The 18,481-nt window shown below is 43.7% G+C and overlaps 2 protein-coding genes across 2 annotated transcripts in view; one reads left to right on the top strand and one right to left on the bottom strand.

The window, feature by feature from the left end:
• Positions 1 to 422: 422 nt before the first annotated feature.
• LOC121916561 (BRCA1 associated protein) overlaps positions 423 to 18,481 on the top strand; it is a 64,156-nt gene continuing 46,097 nt past the window's right edge. Inside the window, exons 1-2 of the mRNA XM_042441822.1 lie at positions 423 to 543; positions 10,372 to 10,461. Coding sequence (XP_042297756.1) covers positions 10,383 to 10,461 — 79 coding nt within the window. The 5' untranslated portion in view covers positions 423 to 543; positions 10,372 to 10,382. The remainder of the gene's footprint in view (positions 544 to 10,371; positions 10,462 to 18,481) is intronic.
• Positions 1,516 to 18,463, bottom strand: ALDH2 (aldehyde dehydrogenase 2 family member). Its single transcript, XM_042441826.1, has 13 exons — positions 18,296 to 18,463; positions 14,245 to 14,349; positions 11,304 to 11,444; positions 11,094 to 11,173; positions 9,220 to 9,331; positions 8,983 to 9,111; positions 8,027 to 8,140; positions 6,073 to 6,175; positions 4,446 to 4,630; positions 4,120 to 4,284; positions 3,670 to 3,827; positions 3,112 to 3,226; positions 1,516 to 1,980 (listed from the first exon to the last, which is right to left on the bottom strand). The coding sequence occupies exons 1-13, from the start codon at positions 18,410 to 18,412 to the stop codon at positions 1,948 to 1,950; spliced, it is 1,557 nt and encodes a 518-aa protein (XP_042297760.1). The 5' UTR covers positions 18,413 to 18,463; the 3' UTR covers positions 1,516 to 1,947.

Below are 18,481 nucleotides of genomic sequence, written 5' to 3'. Positions count from 1 at the left end.
GCGTTCAGTTTCATAATAATAATAATAATAATAATGTGTATTATTTCTACAATTTACCTGCACCCCGTGGCTTAAATCCTACTTTTAGTTACAACTACAGGAGACCCATTGAATCAGTAGCTTTACCTGTGCGTTGACCCACCATTCCAGTTAAATGGGTCTACTTTGGCAGCGAGTAACCAACAGCATGTAATGCGTAACTGCTGAACTTCCTGAAACAGCAGTTACATATCCCAAAAGCCGCTCTATACACACGGCAGTATTGCTTGTAGCTTGTTATTTCCAAGCTCTGCTTGCCAAATTGATAAAATAATCTGTTTGTATCTTTTGAACTCTTGCGCCAAAGCAAGCTCAGGTATCTCTTTTACGCCTGGATGGTGCTATTTCAAGTATGGCTCCGTTAATAATAACTGGTTATCCTTATGTAGGATACAAGCCATACTGTGGAAGGTCGCAAGCCAAGCCGATTTCAAGCCACCTACGGTGAGGCCTGTCCGCAGATCCCTGCTCAGCCGCGCTGTTGTGTTGTTCCAGCAATCTCTGGTGAGTTCTACCAAGTTAGGAAACCTTTAAGTATGGCCCTTGTTGCAAGCTATATATGTGCACAACAGTGGTGTGGAACAGCTGTGGTCGGCACTGGTGGATGGATCATCCAGGTTGATGAAATCACAGACCTTCAAGGTGTGCAGGTGGCAAAGGGGACTGAAACAACAGCCAAATGCAACTGGCAGGTTTCAGAGGTGGCATGCTTCTCAGAACCCAATACTTTCACGCTCTGCAAGTGAATAACACTGCTTCAGGGCAAGCCCAGGGCATTTTGCTACCTTTGGCAAAAGACAAGATGCCCTTCCCTCTATATAGAAACTGATCAATTTGAATGTTGATACTGCTGATGGTACAGAGGTCTCTTGGGCAAAATGCTAGTTTGGGCAGAACAGGGAAGACCATGTGAGGTTAGTCCTCCAATACCTTGCTGCCATTCCCCCTTCCCCTCAACGCCTGTTCCCTGAGACTGCTGCTTCACCCTACCTAATGCTATAGTCCTTGGCTACGAATTGGTTTAGAGTGGTTATTGCAGCCCAGTGCAGGGCCAGCTGATGTTTTCCAATAGAGCACAGGTTTCTGGATGATAAAAGCCTGCAAGTTTCTACTTTGAGCAGAAAAGGCTTTCTAACAGTCCAAGTAGCAATCTAGGATAGGCCAAAAGACATTAAACACTCAAGGAGAGGGCATCTCCACTTTATGGCAACCCTCTCCTAGCGTTTTCTTGGCCAGGTGTCTTCACAGAAGGTTTGCCATTGCCTTCTTCTGAGGCTGAGAGAGTGTGACTTGGGCAGGATCACCCAGTGGGTATCCATGGCTAAGTGGGGATTCAGATTGTGGTCTCCAGAATCATAGTCCAGCACTCAAACCACTGTGCCATGCTGGCCCTACCAATTACTACAACAAGGAAGGATGGGTACAGAGTTAACAAAAATGGTAAGCAATCGTGTTAACAAACACCAACACGTGAAATTGCCTTCATAGCATTTAATAGTCAAAATAAGTAGCACATTTTGGAGTTCTCATTTATATATAGAGATATTTTTGTGGATGTTACATGTAGAAAGAAGTGGAAATTACCATAAATTGGTACCATACCACACACACACAGAGATTTTCTTCATAGGGCCAGGATGAATATTAGAGAACTTAATCAGATCTTCATATATGAAATGTTAATGTACAGAAGTGTCTGATGTAGAAAAAAAGCTACTGGTAAGTAAAATATAAGCAGGCAAGCACAGTTTTTTTTCTTTCTTGAATGTAAGTTACATTTGACTTTCAGGTTGTTTGGAGAAGTCCAGATTTGCTTCATGAAGGTGTTTGATTTCTGTTAAATTCTGCTATCAAGCATCAGAAACTGTATAAAGATGGTTTCAGATAATCAAAACAGGCGCATGTTTCTTAAGAATTTTTCTGTGGGACTTTGATAGTTACCTAGAAAGAAGATGGTTTATTAGTTTTTGCAGTTTGCAGGACCTTCCAATTTTCCTTTTGCTATGAGACAATCTGTTTCAACTTAATCCCTCAAATGCTAATAATGTTAAGGGAAATAGATAAGGTTGAAGTGCTGCTGAAACTTTGGTCCGATCATAATCCAGTGGTAATGAGCCAGGATGGTTAAAGCAGTCTCAAACTGGATTATTTCTGCAGTGTGTTTTGGACCTATATCTTGAAGCTGGCTTGCAAACTGGTCCAATGTTACACATAAATTAACACACTGTGATTTGAGATGTTGCTCCCTCCTCAGAGGGTGCTATAATTTGGTAGTGTTTGGAAATTCTCAAACACAAAAACTGGAAAAAAGGGAAACCACATAAATGGTGGCATGACTTGCCATCTAAACCACAGTTAGCTCCCACTACATTTGACTGATGGTTGGCAAATCAGTGGTTGAATTAAGAAGACTAATGCAATAATATACAGTGGTGCCTCGGGATACGAAATGATCGGGTTACGAAATTTCCGGGATACGAAAAAGTTGGATTGGCAAAAACTGTTTCGGGTTACGAAATATTTTTCGGGTTACGAAATTCATTTCGGCGCGAAATTCAAATGCTGCAAAGTGCAGCTATAGGCTTTCCAGTGCTAACGGAAAAGTGTTTCGGGTTACGAAATTTTCGGGTTACGAAAGGAATGGCGGAACGAATTAATTTCGTAACCCGAGGCACCACTGTAATATGTTCCGAGCAACATGAAAAGCCATCAATTCCTCCATACATTTGGGAAATTCACTTTGTTGTTTGGTGGTCTTCACCATCTTCTCTTTTCCTGTTAATGTCTTGATTTAAAAAAAAAGCCCTTCCTGGGTCTAAAATGGCCCACGAAGTTCCCAAAATGTGGTGAAATGCCTCTCATGCCCTCCTAGAGAGCTTTTGGGGGCAGTTGTGGAGAATTTATTTTTTTAAAAATGGACAGCCTAGGGCCATACAAATTTTGCCTACCCCTGCTTTACTACAACATGCAAAACAAGATGGATGGTGGGACAAGGATACAGGCGACATGCAGAGCAACAGATTCATAAAGTTAAAGGCAAGGAGGGAAGGATAGGGGATTATAGCTACTCACTGTTTTCACTTCCATGTATGGTGCCAGACCATATTCTCCCCCCTCACGACCTTGTCCAGATGCTTTATACCCACCAAATGGTGCCTGACAGCCAAACACGTTGTAACAGTTTACCCTGTAACAGACAACAGGGGTTAGAAACACTGCTTCTTTCCTGTGTGATTTATTCCATTTTATAAGCACTCAGGAAATCATATTCTTATTGCCAATACAACTCAAAAACCTCAAATTAGCCTGTAACCAGGCTGCCTAAGAGATCCTGGGAATTGAGGCAAAAACAAAATCATCTGCAAATCACCCTGAACAAAAGTAAGACTCTTGATGGGATTCTGGAGGCTTTGAGGAACTTCTGGGGGTCGTCCAGGATACACTTTGGGGTCCTGTGGGCCATACTTTGCCCACCTCTGGTTTCAAGACAAGGATATTTCCTAGCTCTATCTGAAGCTGCTGGTGCTTAATCCGGTGACCTGTTTTTATACAAAGTGCATTCTCCCACTAAGCTATTACTCCTTCCCAAGCATTTGATCCCCCATCACTCCCCCACATTTAGCAGCATACCAGACAGTTCCAGCACGCAACCCTTGGGAAATGTAGTTTGCTTTGTCAATATCTTTTGTGAAGACTGCTGCCGCCAAGCCATATTTGGTTTCGTTTGCTCTGTGGATGACTTCCTCAATGGTTTTGAACTTTAAGATCTGCATGACTGGCCCAAATATCTGGAAGAGAGAAGCAAGCATACGAAACAGAAGTTTCCCATTTATTTCAGAGTCTAATTAGTTGCATTCTCTGCAATGCTAGTACCCAAAGGCATGTAAAGGTACGTTACAAATTGAACAGAACAAGTGCATATTCTGAGAAGAGGAATGACTACACACTTGAACAGCTCAGATAACTGTCTTAATGTGGGAACAGGGACCAACATAGGAAAGAAACTAAGAATGAGGAGACATCAAGTAGAATGATGAAAGCTGCAGTTTGACAAGTATGGCAGCCAGTTATCTTCCTCACCTCCTCTCTGGCGATGGTCATGTCATCCTGCACTTCTCCAAAGATAGTTGGCTGGATAAAGTAGCCCTTGTCTGCAGCAGGATTACCTCCACAGAGCAGTTTGGCTCCTTCCTTTTTCCCAGTACTAATGTAGCCAAGGATCTTCTTATACTGAGTCTCATCTACCTGAAAGAACCAACAGAATGGTCTCAAATCAATTTGAGATGTCTTGGAAGAAGCCATAAGACTTCTGCTGTGAGAAGGTGTATGTGCCCTTGTGAACAGTAATTTTCCAGACAGATGCAGACACCTGCCTTTTATCAAACAGCAGAAATGTTTGCTCCCACCTGAGGTCCCTGTTCTGTTTTGAAGTCAAATGGGTTTCCCACCACTCTGGATTTGGCTCTTTCCACACTCCTCTCCACAAACTCATGATATATATCTTCCTGAACATATGTCCGAGATCCAGCACAGCAGCACTGTCCTTGGTTGAAGAATAAGGCAAAATGAGCTTGCTCGACAGCCCAGTCCACTAGGAGAGAAAAGGAAGCCAGCCAAGTTAGATGATCTGAAATGTAGATTTCTTTACCAATGTGAATAGGTAAGAATTATCACTACAGTTTCTGTTCCCTGTGCAAAATTTGCTTCCTATCTTTATTCCTGGACCAGCAGTACCCCGATGGAGCAGCATCTTTATCTGGCCTGTGGATAACAGCAGAGCTTGAAATGATTTGAAGATTACAACTCCTATAACCACAAAAATTCTGAGAGTTGTTATACAAAAAAAGTAACTTTCCCAAGCTCTGGATAATAGTCTAATGGGAGTAAGTGTGGCCCCTGGGCTACACACAGTGCCCCAAAGTTATCCCCTCCTATGGCAGTGTGTGATTCATTTCCCCCTTAAAATCCCCCCCCCATGCACACTCTAGATATCATGGTGTACATTTTTTGCCATGTTTTTGGCTCACTGCTATGCTATTTTAGATACTAAAGTTACATTATCTTTTTTGGAACTAACTTGATTTATAGTGTTATGGAAATTGAGCTGAACAACTTCCTTCTAGATTTCACAGAATCAAAGTTGGAAATGACGTGTTGGGTCATCTTATCCAATCTCTCTCTTTCTAACAGTATCAGGTACCTGAATATCCCCAAGTAAGAACATAATCTCTCTCATTCCCACTCATCCCCTTGCCAAGTGAGAATAACACTGCATGGATTTTATGGAGTGAACTCTAGAGCCATAAAATCTTATGCCATAACAAAACTGCTGGTATAAAGGTTCTGTAACACGTCCTCTATTTGCAGTTAGGACATTTTTTTGGTAAATATTTAACCTAAATCTACCTCCCATACTTTACATGGATAGTAATGATAGTAACAATTAGAAGCCTAGCTCAGTAATACAGCCCATGAGCCCTGCTCCCACAGTTACTTTGCCTAGTTCCACCTGTTTACTAAGGGCAGATTATAATAGCAACGGTTATAGATATCCACTGTAGTTCAATGTGTGGTGCTAGTTACCGTACTTGGCTCAGGTGAAGGCCGAGGAAGAAGAGGCACAAGACAAAGCAGAGTGGATGAAAAGATTTCTGGCTGTCTTTGAATTGGCCAGGGAACAATTCCTTATCACAGTGATTTTGTCATTAATTTTTGGCTAGAGATTTCCAAGTCCTACTATAATGACCACAAAACAGACTGACAATAAAGGCCAGCTAAGGCATGACTATTTCTACCAGTGCTATCATGCATTCTCCATTGTGAGCATGTGAAGAGATTCTAGTGCTTCATATGAAACAATAAAGATACATTTTCATTTTGTCCACCTCCCTGCACCTGGTAAGGTTCTCTAGGTCAGCTGCTAGCCAAGAGTGGAGAGGGCTAGCTGGAGAGTGAAGCTAGCCCATCCTCTCACTGCAGGGGCAAGCCTCACTTCCTCCCTCAGTCTTAGTTCCTACCAAGACAGAGTCTTACTGTCAGCATCCGACATTATGATGTTGGGGCTCTTGCCACCAAGTTCAAGGGTCACTCTCTTCAGATTACTCTCAGCTGCAGCCTTCTGGATCATGTGCCCAACCTACAAGTCAAGAGAGGACAGACAACAACATTGGATATGAAGAACAATCAATTATCCAGGAACCAAGTTGGAGCAGCAGAGCTGGCTCCAGAGTTGAGGAGGACCTCCATCTTAGATTGGTAAACTCTGGTGGTAGCAGTCCCAGCAGCATCATTCCAAGCAGTCATGGGTAGCTGGAACTAGTCTTATAACCACTGAGATCTTCCACAATGCCCCAGAACTGTTGTAAATAGGCTGGAGAGAGGGGTTACAATGTTGGAAGCCTCCAACAAAGAAAGCCCAGCCAGTCTCCCTCCTCCCTTCAGGCTCCAGAATAAGATAGAATTGGCTCCTGGCTTTGTCCTTAGTGATGGCTGGCAGAAAAAGAAAAGAAAGCCAACTGGGAGGTAGGTGATGTTTCAAAGTGCTCAGCCAGCACCTTCTAACATCTACTACAACTGGACTTTACTAACTGCCATTTCAAAGGTAAAGGACCCAGCACAAGTATATGTCAGCAGCTTAACCTAATAACTGCTTTTGAAACAGATTTCAGATCTTGGAAATGTTGCTTTTCTTAACTAATGTTCATCAGTTCAAATTGCCATGCTGGCTATCCCAAGAAAGCAACTATTCAGACACTGACTTGCGAACAAAGCCCATTAATTTCAATGAAGCTGAAGTGTTCTGATTTAGGATTGTAGCCTAAGTGAACAGCTGTTATGGTGGCAAGGAAGAACATGTCCATAGCAATCAAACACTGCTGACTGTACAGTGAAATCAGATCACTGTGGATTACTATGACTAATATTTATCTTGAGGATGGCACCACATCCTAAACCCACAAGTAAAAACATAAAAGAAAAAGACCCACAGGATGATCTGAAAATAATCTATAGAGCCAACTTGGTAAGCAAAATCTATTCAACTACCTCTATGGTGAAGCTCACTCCCAGGAAGGATCAAATGAAAAAGGAATTCAAAGCACTTGGTATTTTAACAACACTTGTTGGAATCCATTGTCTGAATCCAGGTGCAACAACCAGCTATTCTTCCATTTTTCTTCCAAGCCATTTATCATCTGAAAATGGGGCTTTTAAATCTGACATGGTATTTGTTTTGTCATGATCAGTAGAGACCTTATTGGGAAATAATATTTTTAGCTGCCTAGTTTTAGAGGCCAAAGCTCTTACAGGAATAGCCACAACACTACTCAGGATATAGACTGGACTTTACATTTTGGTGCTGACTTTAAAACTAAGCCCAGTAATGTTTCTATTTCCACAAATTATCCTCCATCCTTCCCTTTTCCCTCTCTCACCCGATATTAAATATTTAAAGTGCTTTGTAGACAGATGTTGCCAAACGTTTATTATTCACCGTTCCTGGTTTTTATTGCACCTTGTTTAAACATCCATTATGGCCACATCCATGATAGCAGTTTTTCTTTATCCTTTAATTCTGACATTGAGAGAATTTTAAAAGGAAAAGTGACCAAAAGCAGTATTCTTTCAAGGGAGATGTTTGCAGTGCTCAGCTGAATTTTTAGAGTACACTGTACTTCCAGACGAAGCTTTTATCTGAAAACTCCCTTTCCTTAAACAACAAATTGTACAAAGGATTAAAATGACATTGTGTTTCATTTGTAAATCTCCCATGATTCTTTTATCTTTTCTTGCCTCCCAAAATCCATAGAAGAGTGACAGACAGACTAGTTGCTCAGTGCCTTTGAACTCATGCCACGAGGAGCTGTCTGTCCAGGAGCACCTTTGCTTTAGGCAAGTTTGAACTAAAAAAATGAGCAACTGGTTGATGCTGTTCTGCACCCCTCCCTGAAGGTATGGAGAGGAGGAGAAGACAAGACACATCCCTTACCTCTGTGGAACCAGTGAATGCAACTTTATCCACATCCATGTGGGAGGATATGGCAGCGCCTGCGGTATGCCCATAGCCTGGAATAATGTTCACCACACCTGGTGGGAATCCAGCCTGTCAAATAGATAACATGCCATTAGTTAATTATTCCAATTAAAACACCTTTAACTAAACATGGGGGGGGGATTTATTTCAGAAGCATGGAGAAAGGGGAGGCTGGCCCATGGAAAAGGTAGAAGCAAAATTTTCATTTTCCCCCATGTTCAAGACAACAGTTAAAACAATGTTAAAAGCTACAAGAATTTAAAATCATGTGCATTTTGAAGTGAATTGGGACTCAAAGGCTTTCATATGGCTTAGTGCCATAAAGAAACCAACACTGTTGCTAGTTGGGCCACCAAGGGGAGGGCACCACTCTTGAGAAGACCCTTTCTCAGGTCCTCTTACTTGGCACTTCCCTCACTAATAAGACACAGAGGCGGCCCTCTCCAGCAGACCTCAGATTTTGGATATATGAAACTATTCAAGTACTGACTTCCCATGTTGTTAAGGGCCTTAAATGTATCACCAGGACCTTACATTGAGACTAGAAATGAACTGACAGCCAGTGCCACTCTTAAGACCAGCATTATTTTTTACTGTCAAAGGTTATCTCTGAAATCCATACTAACAGCCTTGGGGAGAGGCAGGTAAGATACAAAATGTATGATTAGTAAAACATTTTGGAGCCTGTTTAAAGTGGCTGTGGCCTTTCTCAAAGAACTGAGTGGATTCTGACTTTGCCAAAGTGCTTGGAAAACTCAGAACAACAGAACTCTTCCATTCAGGTATGTGCGCACAGGCATGGTGGGGAACTGTGGCTCCACTGAGAAATCATTTGAAGCGCACACTTGCTCTAAACAAAACAGCAAAGAGCCAGAGTTTGAAAAGCAGAAGGAGCCTCTGGGTCTTCTCACCTCTTTGATCAAACTGGCCACATACAAACCAGTCAGGGGAGTTTGCTCAGCCAATTTCATCACCACCACATTTCCAGTGGCCAGTGCTGGGCCAAGCTTCCACGCCTGCATCAGCAATGGGAAATTCCACTACAATAAAGATGAGAAGAAGAGATACAAGATTAAGCAAAGACAGTAGAACTCAGTATTTTCTGCTCTTACAGGATTTCATATCTGCTCCAAAACAGCTTTACCCACCGGAATGATCTGCCCACAAACTCCTACAGGCTCGTGTCTTGTATAGGTAAAGAAGTCTCCATCAATGGGGATAGTTTTCCCATGGAACTTGTCTGCCCAGCCTGCGAAGTACCTGACATGGATGAAACATTGCATACATTTAGAGACACACAGGTGGTTTTTGCAGAGGTGTCCATGCCTAAATTGCTAATATTCTTTTGCAGGAACATACTGGTACTCCCATTCTTTTATTTATTTATATCCTCCCTTTTTAAAACAGATATAGCTAAAAGTACATAATGTATAAAAGTTAAAAATACAATTAAACTGTCAATAGAATTCCAAGAAATTAAAAGCATGACCATTAAAAATGAAAAACTGCGAATACAGACAATACAATGAAATGCCCTTTGCCCCGGAGGTCTGCCAAAACGAAAAAGGCATCACTTGCCCTAAAGAAGGGGGCCAGTCTAGCCTCTCTTGGAAGGAAGTACCAGAGGCAGCCACTAAGAAGAAAGCCCTTTTCCATGCTCCCACCAGTTATACCTGAGAACATACAACTTGTTGAAACAGCTTCCTTGCCTGTTTTGGGGCAGAACACAAAGTGCTCCTTATGACAGTTAAAAGCCCAATATGGCCCAGATTCAGACAGTCTGAAAGCCCTATATGAGCATGCCCAAGTTGTAAGGTCTTTGGGAAGGTCTTTCTTTCAGTCCCATTGCTCTCACGGGTACATAAGGTAAAGACACAGGACAGGGCTTTCCTGGTGGCTGCTCCCAGCCTGCGGAATTCTCCCACAGCAGATAAGGTTAGCCCACAGCCTGCTCTCTTGCTGTCTGCAGGGAAAGACCTTTTGATTTCAACACATTAACTAACTAACTGTGCAGTAAGGCCTTTGAGTGTCTACGTTGTACTTGTATCATTACTGCCATGTTTTTAAATGATTTTATGTTGTTTTAAAGTTCTGATGTTTCAATGTAGTAGCTTATTTAATCGTTATCATTTTTTATCATGGAACCTTGCACCGTATGTCAGGAGAAAAGTGGGATAACAGTAACATAAAAGAAAAATGTTAGAAGGACATTCTGGGTGGTCTGAAGGCAAAAATGGTGGGATGTACTGTGCTCTCCCCTGGCCCAAATCAATAACCTGTTTTTGTTTTGTTGTTCCTAGTTCTGTCTCAGATGAAATCCATCACAGAATCAAGAATCAGAAACTTCCACAGTAGCAGTACAAGTTCTGTTCTTGTTGAAGAAAAAAAAGGTATGTTCCAATTTTTGTTTAAGGGGTTGGTATGACCTCTGGGTTTATGAAACAGAAAAAGAGAATGAGGAGAGAAAAGAAAGAAAGCCATGTCAAATTTGTGTTGCTCCCCAGTGGTAAAAAAGGACAGGCATAATCTTGTATTTATTAGCTGCAGTAGAATGATGGTGATCCCTTAATATTTAGTCTAGCTGTTTGTTGCAAGTGGCTTAAAAGAACAAAACAAAGAAATCACATGCATAGTTTTGGACTACAACATAATCTCCGCTGGTTGGCCATGCTGGCTCACACTGATGAGAGTTGTCATTCAAAAACACCCAAGGACAGATACAGAGCAGCTCAAAAAGAATGGTGCAAAAGTAAAGCTGTTCTTACTCGGTTTTGCACCTTTCTTTTTGAATCACCCTGTACAAGCGTTTGAGCAATTAGCCATGGACACAAGAAAATGGCAAACATATCTTATTGGAAAAACAGTTGCACAACCCACATTGGTAGCCACAGGACTTGTGCAGCGTGGATACCCCCCCCCTTGCAAAACAAAACAAAACAAAACAAAACAAAACAAAACCTTCCAGAGGTCTCATAATCTCTCTCATGGAAAAGGTTCAGGTTCAACAATCACAGATCTTTACCGGAGGTTTTTGACAACCATGTCTAGATCCACCAGATAGGAAATGGCGTACGGCTTGCCGTTGTCCAGGGTCTCCAGAGCCTGTGAACAAACGGAAGTTAGCAAATCCCCAGGTTTCCCGCCATGATCATCCTGAAGTGAAAGAGCCAAGGACAGGTGAAAGGCTTCTAAAGGCGATAAACAAACCCCAAGGAGCACGTTGCATACATACGGCCAAATAGGCCCGATCTCTCTCAATCAGGTCAGCCAGACGGTTGATCAGCTTGCTCCGGTGGGAGGCATCCATCCGTCTCCAAGGGGATCCAAACTTAAAGGCCTCTTTGGCTGCCTTCACAGCCTTGTCTACATCTGCCTGGAAAGACACATAGGTAGGACACAATAAGCAGACATCAACTAGTAAATCAGCGGAAGCAACACCAGAAGTTAAAAATAATGAGGCAGTGCTTAAGAGCTGAGCCAGCCATTGGCAACCAAAGGAGACAACACTGGACTAGAAAGACAAAGAGCCTGGCCTAGTATGAGCCAGCTTCATATACTCCTGTGTTTAGAAGCTGGGAATCAGTGTGGTGTAGTGGTTTGTGTGTTTTGATAGTTGCTGTTTAAATGTGCTTTGTCCCCGTTGCTCCTTCCAGTGTTTAAAAAAAGCAATTCCTTGTCATTGCAATGTTTATTGTATCACTCATTACATCACTTTTTTTAGGATTGATAAAACTTTTTTATTATGCCTAAAACACCCTACAAAAGTACCTATAGAAAGTAATGAAAATACATCTTTTTTGCAATGCCATACTTAGGTTACTTTTAAAATGCAATTTCATTATGCTTTCATGTGAGGAGGAAAGTAAAGAGAAAGCAATTACGCTATCTGTTTGTTTGTAATAACGTAAAGTGAATTGTATCTATTTCCCTTATATTTAACAAGAATGACAACATCTGAAAGAACACTAACTTTTTAAGGTTGGACACAAACAGAGCTGAGCCTCATCCATCTTATATCAACAGTTTAAACTCTTTGAGATAGAACTGGGACCTTTAGCTTCACTCGCTTACTCTGCACTACTTACAGCAAGCTGAACATTTGATTTTACTAAAAGGTGTATGTGAGTCTGTGGTCACGGGCAACCTGTCACGTTTTGCCTTGACTAGTACTTGTGAATGACTGAGAAGCAAGAGATTTTGTGACATAGAAAAGTCTTAGCAATGCGTTCATTTATTAATCTGTTCCTCTGAGCACTAGGGTTTGTCAATGCTTGTCTCCTTAGAAGAATAGCTACAAGTTCATATCCTGTATTTAGCCAATCTAACATTTAGCCAAGCCACTATGGATAAACATAAACGCTGTGGAACATATACGGTGTGAAAAAAATTTCATGGGGGAATATATAGATGGACTGGCACTCTGTACAGTGGTACCCCGGGATACGAAATCGCCGCCTTACGAAATTTCCGGGTTACGAAAAAAATCAATTAAAAAAAACTGTTCCGGGTTACGAAGGTTATTTCGGGTTACGAAAGAAATTTTGGTGCTTTTCGGCGCTTTTTCGCACCAAATCGCGGCTTTTCCCCATTAGCGCCTATGGGTTTTCGGCTTGCGAAAGCCTTTCGGGTTACGAAAGCGGCGGCGGAACGAATTATTTTCGTAACCCGGGGTACCACTGTACTTTGGAATTAACCTATAGGCAACCTGATACAGTGGTGCCTCAGGTTACGAAATTAATTCGTTCCGCCATTCCTTTCGTAACCCGAAAATTTCGTAACCCGAAACACTTTTCCGTTAGCACTGGAAAGCCTATAGCTGCACTTTGCAGCATTTGAATTTCGCGCCGAAATGAATTTCGTAACCCGAAAAATATTTCGTAACCCGAAACAGTTTTTGCCAATCCAACTTTTTTGTATCCCGGAAATTTCATAACCCGATCATTTCGTATCCCGAGGCACCACTGTACTGTAGTTCCTTTCTATTTGTATTTTCTGTTGCGCCTCTCGCTATCTCTTCCTGGTCCAACATTGCTCTATTAATCGGTTTTGTTCGGGTGCAGCCTACAGTGGATACTTGAGTCTGTGCAATTTTTGCTGCATCATTTCTGTTTACCAGTCCATTGGCTGCTGCCTCAAGTTTCCCTTTCAGTGATAAGGCTATTATGAAATCAAAGAGAATGGCCCTAGCTGGCTGCCAAGCCACAGCCATATAAAGTTGCTTGGTAGACCAAGGAAATGTTTACTTTGAGCATGGCAGCCCTCCAGCAGGGGCCTAGCAAATGTTTGCTTTACAGACTTGTGGTGTAGCGGGTGCAGAGCGGGTGGAAATTTCTATTTCCATTAGATGTTGTTTAATACACCTTTAAAATACCAATGAACCAAAGTTCTCTGGGCAGCATATGAACTATAACAATAATGTAAGGAAACAACAATTAGAGAAGCAGACGATAAAACCAGCATGTTACCCTCAAGTTATTTTTTACTGGCAAGTTTGTTTGGGGCATACGTTTAGCATGTGCATCTGTGTAAGGAAGATCCATAGAAACTGACAGGCTTTTAGAAGTTCATTCTAGAAGGCTTAAGCATAACAACAGATTCCAAAGGCCATAGAAGGGCAATAGATTTCTTAGGATTGACCAAAAAGGTCCATCATAAGCAAGCTTTGAGGTGCTGCAGAATTCCTTCTCATGCTAGATTTTGAGCACAACAAAAAAGCATAACAGATGGGCAAGCAAGGCATGACACTGAAACCCTGACCTCAGATCCAAAGAAGGGACAGCAGTTTTGGAATGCAGCTCTCCGAGTCACAGGTCATGCTAAAGAAGGACTGTAAAGCAGTGACGGTGCATTTATTCGGTATGGTGTCAGGTTCATTCTCCAGGAAGAGCCAGGAAAAACTTGCAAACCACCATCATCAGTCAGCACTGACAATATTTAGGCATGGGAATCAGATGCCAAATGATATTGGACTACAGGTCCCAGCAGCCCCAGCCAGCACAGCTACTGATCAGAAATGCTGGGCGACTGAAGTTAACAACCTCTGGAAGATTGTGTGATTCTCCCCTTGGGACTGTACAATGGCAGCCACCTGAAGCCTTCTTTATGTGTATGGTACTTTGCTCCAAATTCTCCAATATAGACAAACTGGGACTTGCAGTCCCCCAAGATGGTACCTTGTCTCCCTCAGCCACCTGGCAGATGACTTCCCCTGTTGATGGGTTCACGGTAGGGAAAGTTTTCTTGCTGACTGCATCGTGCCATTCATTGTTGATGAAAATCTGCAATTAAGAACACACCGGTAAGGATGGGGAGTTCGCTAAGCCAAAATTCATGTTTGCATCAGCCATTTTAGAACAAAGACCAGCGGCAAACAGCTTCCTTCAGAAGTCAACATCTATACTGGAGCTTCACGTTCACAAGCAATATACTTCCAGATTCTAGGTGCCAGAAACGCAGGGGCAGATTGTTGCTTTCCCGTTTTGCTTTGGCACCTCAGAAGCATCTGACTGCAGCACATGAAGAGAATACTGGACTATTTTATTGCTAAGAGAATCTTTGAACCTCCAGATGTTTTGGAAGTGCCTGCCATCATAGCTAATGGTAAGGAACTAAAATTTCCGGAGGAGGGGAACATTCAGGCACAACCATCACAGTTTCCAGCTTGGTAGACCAGCAGGCCAGTGCACTATACATCTCTCCATACATCTAGGATCTTTAAGGTGACTGGATGCACAATATCCAGAGAATGCAGTCCCACCCACTATTTAAGCTTTACCATTTGATTTATAAGGAGATGTTCAGAGTGCATATGCACTTGATGTTCAAAAACATATATAGCATCAAGCAAGTCCCTATGGAGAACACTGATCTAGGAATATGAGTGGCTTCAGTGAAACAAGCCCACTTCTGTCATCCACATTTGGGGACACATTCGTATATTTCTTGTTTCTGTAATGATGTGCACTTGACATTCTTGGCCCCAGTGTTAAAAAGAAAACCCAGTAGATGGGATAAGGAAAGTGTTTCAAACCTTGCATTAAAAGCTCTGGAAAGTGAAGCCACCAGCAAAAGCAGAACTTGTTATTTTCCATGACATAAACACAGATTACAGGGAGCAAAAGGGAAGACAATCTTACTACAATGTATCAAGTAAGACAATCGTCTTTTTTCTGGAAGGAACCCCAGTTCAACACCAGAGCATCTCATGCTCTCCAGATAACATGCAACTAAAAAAAAAAAAAATTAGACATTTTTCTAAATAAATATCTGGCCCCAAGAAGGATGAATTGCTGCCCCTCCTCCTCCCAGAAGAGAAAACGTGGAACAGCAAGAGGGACCTTTGCCAGCCTGGGGGCAAATCCTTGCTTTTTGCATCCTCTGGCGATGGCTCCTGTGCAACCTATCCTGGGACATGGGCCCAGAAGTTGCATTTTCTCTCTTTGTTTTTCTGGCACCTATTTGCAGCAGCCAATATGTTACTATTTCTACAGAAAATAGTTTATTTGGACACTGTTGCCTGTTTTTTCTTCATCTCTGCCAGGGGCTATGGCCTGCCAAGGAGAAAATCAGTGGGGACTGAACTATTGCAATCCAAAAAGGGAGAATGAGGAAGAAGTCCTGCCATTTTCCAGAATTTGGGAAAGTGTTTTTTTTTATTGCAACACAGCCAGAATCTCCAATGCTGGCTGGGGGATCCTGGGAGTGGCAGTCCCAAAAAGGAACTTTCCCAAGCTCTGTTACTTTTTTTTAGTCCTGAGCAGTTCAGCGTTCATTCTCCCCCCCCCCCCCCTTCATCTCTCCGCCACATTTGAGAGCCAAACCTTTGCATTGTGGGGCTGCAAGAGAAAGGTCAGGGAGGAGTGCCAAGCATGACACAATTATCCCCTTTGTGAAATTAATCACACTTTCAGCCTCAAGATACAAGAGTTTTCCTTACCAAGCTCTGCAGAGCAACAAACCACCACCACCAAACTCTTGGAGACTTTTTAGTTCAGAAAAATGAAGGCAGCTAAGGAGGGGCATGCTGGTGGCACAGAGCCCTAGTGGCACAGTGGTCAAAGGCTGGTGCTGCAGCCAGAACTTTGTACGTTCCAGGTTCACCTGGCCTTGGTCAAATGAGCACCCAGCTTGTTGGGACATTTGGCTTACACATTGTAAACTGCTTGGGGAGTGCTAGTTCACTGATAAGCGGTATAGAAATGTATTTGCTATTGCTATTTATCATGACGTAGAGAAGGTGGACACAGTGGCTGCATTTGCATGGCAAAATAAGGCAAACCAAACTTTTAAAAACTCAGTGTGAGGAAGCTGGAGCAGAGCGTACAGCCCATTTCCTCCTCCTTTCACACAAGCAGGGAAGCCAACCAGCAAGGGCTTGCTTTTTGTCAGGCTCAGAGCTGAGGTTCTTGTTCAGGCTGCCTAAAACAAGCCAAGATCACAAAGCAGCGTTGTGGTCACTCTTTTGGGGACTTTTTGATCCAGGATCAATAAGGCCCAGTTTGACAAGCAGACTTGTTCTGGCACGGATGGCATTCCTAATCCTAATCTCCTTTTGGCAAAGAGGGAAATGTGTTCTCGCTGGATTTTTCACCCAGCCCCAGGATGGGCAAACACCCAATCTTACAGGTTCCTTCCAACGCCCTGTCAGCAAATTCTGAGGCAGGGCCAGGTCCTCCCATGCAACAAGATCAGGGCAGCTAATAGAAGAAATCAGAGATGTAATGTCTTTGAAGAACAAAAATGTTCAGGTCTCCTTTCCAAATTCCTGCAGGTGGCTCAGGTCCAGGCTATACACTCCCTGTAAGTAGGAGCTTTCAAGAGAGTTCACACTTGCAAAGGGTTTGCTGTTATGGCTCCACACTCATTCCTTTCTAGTTTTGACCGTACATTTTGCCAACCGTTTCTTCATTGTAAGCGCATTCAAAGATACAGCCAGGTTAGTCTATTTCATCATAAAGGAGAAAACTACATTTCTGCTCCTGGGATCCGCAAAAGCTTATTATTAGAAATTTCTTTTTCTCAAGTAGTCCCAAAGGGGGTGACAGGATTCCTTTACTTCTGTGCACCCACCAATAGCATGCCCTGCCCTTCAAAGTCATGGAGAAGGGGCTGTGAGTGCCAGGCCTCCCCAGTGGTACCCAAACTTTGCTCTTCATGGCGTTGGAGGCCTCTACTCCCAGGTGCCCTAGCCAGCTTGGCCAGTGGTCAGGCATTCTGGGAGCAGAAGTCCCAGACATCTAGAGAACCAAAGTTTGGGAGCCACTGTCACTCCAAGCTGAGATCTTTCCAACAAAAAGCCCCGTTTCCAGGAGGAGCTTCCACCTTGATGTTACAAGGAACCTCCTGACAGTAAGAGCTGTTTGACAGTGGAAGAGTGATAGAGTCTTCTTCTTTGGAGATCTTTAAGCTGAGGATGGATGGGGATGTTTTGATGGTGAGTTCCTGCATGGCAGAAGGGGGGTTGGACTCCATGACCCTTAGTAGCCCCTTCCAACTCCAGGATCCTATGTATTCCTGCATGGCAGAAGGGGGGTTGGACTATATGGCCCTTAGTAGTCCCTTCCAGCTCTAGGACTCTAGCAGGCACAAAGAGTTAAAGTGCTTCTAGGGATTCTGCCCTTTGTGTTTGTGTGACTGACACACAACGGTCTCCGGTGGTGCTGATGTGCAGTTCCTTGCACTTCATTGCTGGACAGCGTCAAAGCAGAGGCTCCACCGTGCGCCTAAAAACTTAGCTTTTGGAAAAGTTCCTTTTTCGAACCACAGAGTCCCCCCTGCCAGCCCAGCTTTGATCCTCCTGTTCCCTAGACTGGGCATGGCTTCCTTTGCTTACGCTGCCCACCTTGGCTTCAGCAGGGCTGGCAAGGACCTTCCCCCTTCAGCTCTGTCCCTCTGCACCTGCTCAGAGGCACTGCTGCCCAGAGCTGGGGGCAGGAAGCTAGGGAAGAAGGCCTGGCTGGGCCCAAGGGCTGCCTGTCTCAGGAACCGGGGAGCTGTGTTTGTGTCTCCCAGAACCCGCGTTGATCCCGCTTTCACAGCCACGCCTCCAGGGCCTTTGTTGGCTCCGCTCCGCTCCGGGCCCCAACAAACTCCCATGCCCAGAATGGCCTCGCCTGGAGGCGGGGCCATGAAAGCGGGATCAACAACGCGGGCTCTTCTTCCCCAGAGCGGAGCTTCAGCCCAGTCCCAAGCAAGGCCTTCTGCTGCTCCTCCCCGCCCTGTTACCTTATTGCAAGTGATGTCGGGCTGGGCGTTGGGGGCCGGGACCGCGGCAGCCGAGAAGGCTCTGCCGGCGAGGAGGGGGAGTCGGCTCGGGCCCCTCCGGAGCGCTGCCTGCCACATTTTGCCCTCTTTGCCGTTCGGTCGCCAAGAGAGAGCGCCGCCTGCCCTGCCGCCTCCTCCTCCTCCTTT

The sequence above is a fragment of the Sceloporus undulatus genome, chromosome 10 (genome assembly GCF_019175285.1).
Source record: "Sceloporus undulatus isolate JIND9_A2432 ecotype Alabama chromosome 10, SceUnd_v1.1, whole genome shotgun sequence".
Lineage (NCBI taxonomy): Eukaryota > Metazoa > Chordata > Lepidosauria > Squamata > Phrynosomatidae > Sceloporus > Sceloporus undulatus.
Note: the sequence above shows the minus strand (reverse complement) of the source record. Positions and strands in the feature narration are given on the sequence as shown.

Bases quoted from the DNA above. Each gene is read 5' to 3' on its own strand.
- ALDH2 (XM_042441826.1), bottom strand. From the start codon at position 18,412: ATGTGGCAGGCAGCGCTCCGGAGGGGCCCGAGCCGACTCCCCCTCCTC. The intron at 9,332-11,093 runs GTAAAGATCTGT...CATCCATGTCAG, and splicing joins ATGGTTGTCAAAAACCTCCG to GTACTTCGCAGGCTGGGCAG. The intron at 3,227-3,669 runs GTATGCTGCTAA...TGTCTGTTACAG, and splicing joins TTGCGTGCTGGAACTGTCTG to GGTAAACTGTTACAACGTGT.